Source organism: Theropithecus gelada, chromosome 4 (assembly GCF_003255815.1).
Source record: "Theropithecus gelada isolate Dixy chromosome 4, Tgel_1.0, whole genome shotgun sequence".
Lineage (NCBI taxonomy): Eukaryota > Metazoa > Chordata > Mammalia > Primates > Cercopithecidae > Theropithecus > Theropithecus gelada.
In genome coordinates, this window is record NC_037671.1 from 21,184,464 (window position 1) to 21,189,665 (window position 5,202).

General features: G+C 48.4%; 1 protein-coding gene across 1 annotated transcript; it reads right to left on the reverse strand.

Moving 5' to 3' along the window:
* Window positions 1-3,007: 3,007 nt before the first annotated feature.
* Window positions 3,008-4,368, reverse strand: NHLRC1 (NHL repeat containing E3 ubiquitin protein ligase 1). Its single transcript, XM_025383592.1, has one exon. The coding sequence runs from the start codon at window positions 4,318-4,320 to the stop codon at window positions 3,133-3,135; it is 1,188 nt and encodes a 395-aa protein (XP_025239377.1). The 5' UTR covers window positions 4,321-4,368; the 3' UTR covers window positions 3,008-3,132.
* Window positions 4,369-5,202: the final 834 nt, after the last annotated feature.

Here is a 5,202-nt window from a genome sequence, read left to right on the forward strand (position 1 = left end):
TAGGTGGGGTCTGCACCCCACTTAGTTGGGGGCCGGGGAAGGTCTGCATAAGGCACTAGCAAAATCGTGATGGTCTGGGTCCTGGGGTCCAGAGCTAGATTTGCTAGAGGGGAGATTTACGAATATGAACCAAGGTCTTTACAAAATGCCAAGGAAAGAGATTGAGAAAACCAACTCCAGGCGGCAAGTCCAGAGGGTGGAACAAGGTCAAAAGCAGGAGACAATCGAAGGATTGGGAATTGGGCAAAATTGGAATAGATGGAGGGTGATATGAGAACTGCTGACACAGGAGCCAAAGTGTCTGTGTTTGCTTTTATGGACTCACCAGGCAGGCCATGGGGGATATTCTGGAAGAGCCTATTTTCTTTTCCTTCTCCCTTTACTCCTGGGCACGTTCTTTTGTTTCAACCTCTGCGAGTCATTCCAACCCTTCTTCATCACCTTGGAAGCTTTTACTTTCTGCTGGGGTTATTTTTTCCTGCCTGTCTCAGAATTCTCCGATTTCTTCAATAACCTGGAGTTCAGCATGACATATCTCAAGGCTTTTAATCAGCTTGCTTTAAAGAACACAGTCTGGCTGGGTGCGGTGGCTCATGCCTGTAATCCCAGTACTTTGGGAGGCCGAGGCAGGTGGATCACTTGAAGTCAGGAGTTTGAGACCAGTCTGGCCAACATGGTGAAACTTCATCTCTACTAAAAATACAAAAATTAGCTGGGCATGATGGTGGGTGCCTGTAATCCCAGCTGCTGCAGAGGCCGAGGCAGGAGAATAGCTTGAACCTGGGAGGCAGAGGTTGCAGTGAGCAGAGATTGCACCATTGTACTGTAACCTGAGCAACAGAGCCAGACTCTGTCTCAAAAAAAAAAAAAAAAAAAAAAGAACACAGTCTGGAAGATGAATTTTGCATCTGCCTTACAAGTCACTGAAACTATTCTCTCAGCACGTGTGTGCCTGATAATCAAGAACAACAAGCTTCGTGTCTTCCTCAAGGAAACTCTGCTCCTGTCCTAGGACATTCCTGGGAAGTGCTGCTTTATACAGTTCTTTTTATGTTGTGCATCCAGCCCCATTCCAGTCCCAAGCCTGATAATCTACCAAGGAAAGATAGCAGTTACTAAGATGGCTTGTTATCATAGGTCTGATACACTCCCACATCATCTCACAGATGCGCACCTGATTCTTGAAGTCAGGTAATCCACACGATGACCAGCAATGCTACCTTGCTCACATACCTCCCTGCGTTGCATATTCCACACCTTTATCATGACTGCTGTCGAAAAGGACACATGTCCAGCTTTATAATCAGAGACGATGCCATTAATAATTCCAAAGAGAAAAATCTTTTGAATTGGCTCTACTAATCCTAAAATCATTAAAACGTCATTGTTCTTAAGGAAAATGGTCTAAGATCTGTCCTCAGTTGCTCTATTCATAAATGACCAAATAAGTCTGAATTCACATCTCCACTTGGAATGTTTCTTGGTATGTATTCAGAACACCCGTGAAGTCACCAACCTAGGGGTGACTTTAATGGTGGGATATGTGCATGTGGGGACAAGAGATTTGTCCATAGAACTTCTGTTTAGAATGCATTTATAAATCGTGGTCTAGGGTGCCCCAAATCTTACTATTAGTGCTATATGATGAGAGCATTGACAACAAAATGGGTTTTTGTGGACTGGCACGGGAGTTAGGCTCTCACTTTTACTTTACATGGGTGAGGCACAGTGGCTCATACCTATAGTCCCAGTGCTTTGGGAGGCCAAGATAGGAGGCTCGCTTGAGCCCAGGAGCTTGAAACCAGTTTGGGCTACAAAGCAAGATCCCATCTCTACAAAAAAATTAAAAATTAGCTGGGCATGGTGACACACCTCTAGTCCCAGTTATTCAGGATGCTGAGGCAAGAGGATCGCTTGAGCCCAGGGCGTTGAGACTGCAGTGAGCAGTGATTACTCCACCTCACTGCAGCCTGGGCAACAGAGCAAGACCATGTCTAAGAACAAACAAACAAACAAACAAACAAACCCATAAATATGTAACATAAACATGTAACAGGAGCGTCATCTGGCCCTCTGACAATAGTATGTAGTGTGTTCTGCAATAGTTTAGAACTTATGTAAATATAGGCCTTTCTCAAACAACCAAGTGTTATTTTCTGAGTATGTATAGTGGAGAAGATATAGGCATTACAAGACATGTTTACCTTTTTAATAAGCAGTTCAATTGTTTTTCTTATTCACGTAATTCAGGATCAACAGTAACTTCATCTAATGTGCCATCAGAGCAGTCACAAATTGAATGAAAGTGATGGCCACCACAAAATCCTTTTTCTCCTGAATGCTCCATAAAGTCTCCTTTCTTTGCACATCTTTGTGCTAAAATAATTAACTACTTGTAGAGACAGTACACATAGCAACACTATTCATTCACCTACTTTTCCCCACATCTGTTATCTTATTTAAGCACAACTTATTTGGAATCAGAATTGAAAAATTGTGACTATGGCAGTAAGTAACTATGACCTCGAGGAAGTCACTTAAGCTCTCTGGGTTTCAGTTTTCTCACTTGCACGATGAGATTAATAATAAAAATTATGGCTAGGCAAGGTGGCTATGCCTGTAATCCTAGCACTTTGGGAGGCCGAGGAAGGTGGATTGCTTGAGCTCAGGAGTTTGAGACCAGCCTGGGCAACATGATGAAACCCCATCTCTACCAAAATACAAAAATTAGCTGGATGTGGTAACGCACGCCTGTGGTCCCAGCTACTTGGGAGGCTGAGGTGGAAGGATCACCCGAGCGGTGGAAGTTGAAACTGTAGTGAGCTGTGATCATGTTTCTGCACTCCAGCCCGGGTGACAGAGCTTGACTCTATCTCGGGGGGGGGGGGGAAGAATTACCTCACTGGATAGTACGGATTAAATGAGCTAATATTTGCAAATTTCCTTGCACAAAGAGTATGCATTCAATAAATGGTAGATTAATCTCTAATAATTGTCCCAAGCTTTGTAAGTCTACCAGACAGTTTTAATTATCCCTGCCTGCATAGATGAGTTTAAGTGACTTATCCAGGGTTAAACAATTCATTAATGGCAGCACTAGTGCTTCTGATTCCAGGGCCCCACCCCAGCCTATCACCCCCAGTCAACTTTATAGACTTTTATAGAATGAGATGCTGTGTCGAGCACAAGAAGAGAATTCTCCTTGGTGAAGGTAAGAGCCACAGGATGGGAAAGACCATGAGTGACCATGGGCTTCAGTACTGGAAACTCCTCAGGTTTTCCTAAGCAAAAGATAGCGGGACCAGAGGTATCTGCAACAATTACGTTTCCCTGGTGATCAAAGGTCACAGCGGAGGCAGTTATTTTGGAGGGAAAATAGAGGCTCAACCCAAAGGTATCCACCTGGCCGACAAGTTGCATACTTGAGCTAAACACTTTCACCCTGGTGCTGCAAATCCCAGTCCCCAGGGCCAGGGGGTGCTCCAGGACTGCAATGGCCCCCGTGAGCCAAGACACTGCCACCCCTCGGGGACTGCACAGATGAGCTTGCAACTTTTCAGTTCTCCGAAGGACCCCTTCCGCGAAGTCGACGTCCAGGAGGTGCAGGGACCCTGCCTCCGCGTCAGTTACCACAATCCCATTCTGAGGGGTGGTCTCCACACCCCAAGGTAAGGAGAATTGGCCTCCAATGACAAGCTTGATCTGGCCAAAAAAATCAAACACTTTGATGGAGCGATCGCCGGCGTCAGTGACAACCACATGGCAGTCGTTGGTGATGGTGACATCCACAGGATACCTAACGTCTTGGGAAGCGTCCCCCTTCGCTCCAAACTGATGCGCGCATCCTCCCCCAGAGTCAAAAATCTTGACACGCCTCCTGCCGTCGTGCACCACCACGACCCGCCCCGTCTTGGGACAAAGCGCCAGTCCGGTGGGGTTGACCAGGGTCCCCCAGCCGCCAAAGGTATGGTGGCAGGTGAGGGCTCCGGGGGCGCTGGGGGCGGCGCGGTGGGCGGCCGGGGACTGGCGAAGCGCTGAGCCCAGGAGCTCTATGAGGTGCAGCACCGGCAGGCAGTCGCTGGTGTCGCAGCCCCGGCAGGCTCGCCTGCAGAATGGGCACTCGAGGGCCAGCGTGCGCGGGTGCGCCAGGGCGGCCACGCAGGCCAGGCAGACCACGTGGCCGCAGGACAGGTTGCGCGGGCGCCGCTGCTGCCGGTGGCCAAACTTCTCAAAGCACACCTTGCACTCCAGCAGGCTGATCTCCGCCTCGCGCATGAGCTCCTGCAGAGCCGGCTCGCTCTCCGAGGCTTCGGCCGCCATGGCGGGTCCTGTGCACTCCCGCCGCGCCGCCCGGCCGTGTCCCAGAGACGCTCTTGGTCACGGTCACAGTCACGGTCACGGGGTGGGACGTGCGCCCTGACGTCAAGCGCCGCGGGCCTCTGCACTGCGATCTGCTGCCCCTTGGTGGGCATGCGCGGCACTGTTTCTTGAGGGCCTGGTCGTGGACGTTTGCAAGACAAATCCACATGCGCATTGTGTAGACCTGTAATCGTCACATCAGTCATGGATGGATTGTGTACACTTTCAGGTGAGGAAACACACCTATTGAGGACAACAGGATTGCTCCCTGTTACCCAGCCTGTAAGTGGCGAAACAAGAACCAGAACCCAGTCTTCCAGCCCGGGTACTTAGCAGTGTCTCCAATCCTCAGCGTTGCGTGCTAGGGCTGTCCAGGCATCAAACATGGTCCCCTAGCTCATGATGCTTTTGATCTGAACTGGAAAACACGAGCACACGGGAGAAGACAAACTCCAAGGGAGGTGAGGCAGATGTGTATATTTCTTTTGTGTCTTCTTTCACACTCGTAGTTAAGTCAATGAATACATACTTGTAAAATGAATTCGTGCATGAATGAAAGAATGTTATAGAACAACAACAAAAATCAATTAGGTGAATGAGTGTCAGATGGGGGAACCACGCTGGAAGTGTCTTGCAGAGTAATTAATATGAAATAAGAAAGCTGTTAGTTAATAATAATTACCATAGAACTTTTTTTTTTTTTTTTTAAAGACCAAGTCTCACTCTGTCACTCAGGCTGGAGTGCAGGGGCACGATCACAGCTCAGTGCAGCCTCCATCTCCCAGACTCAAGCAATCCTCCCACTTCAGTAGCTGGGACTACAGGCATCCACCACCACACTAG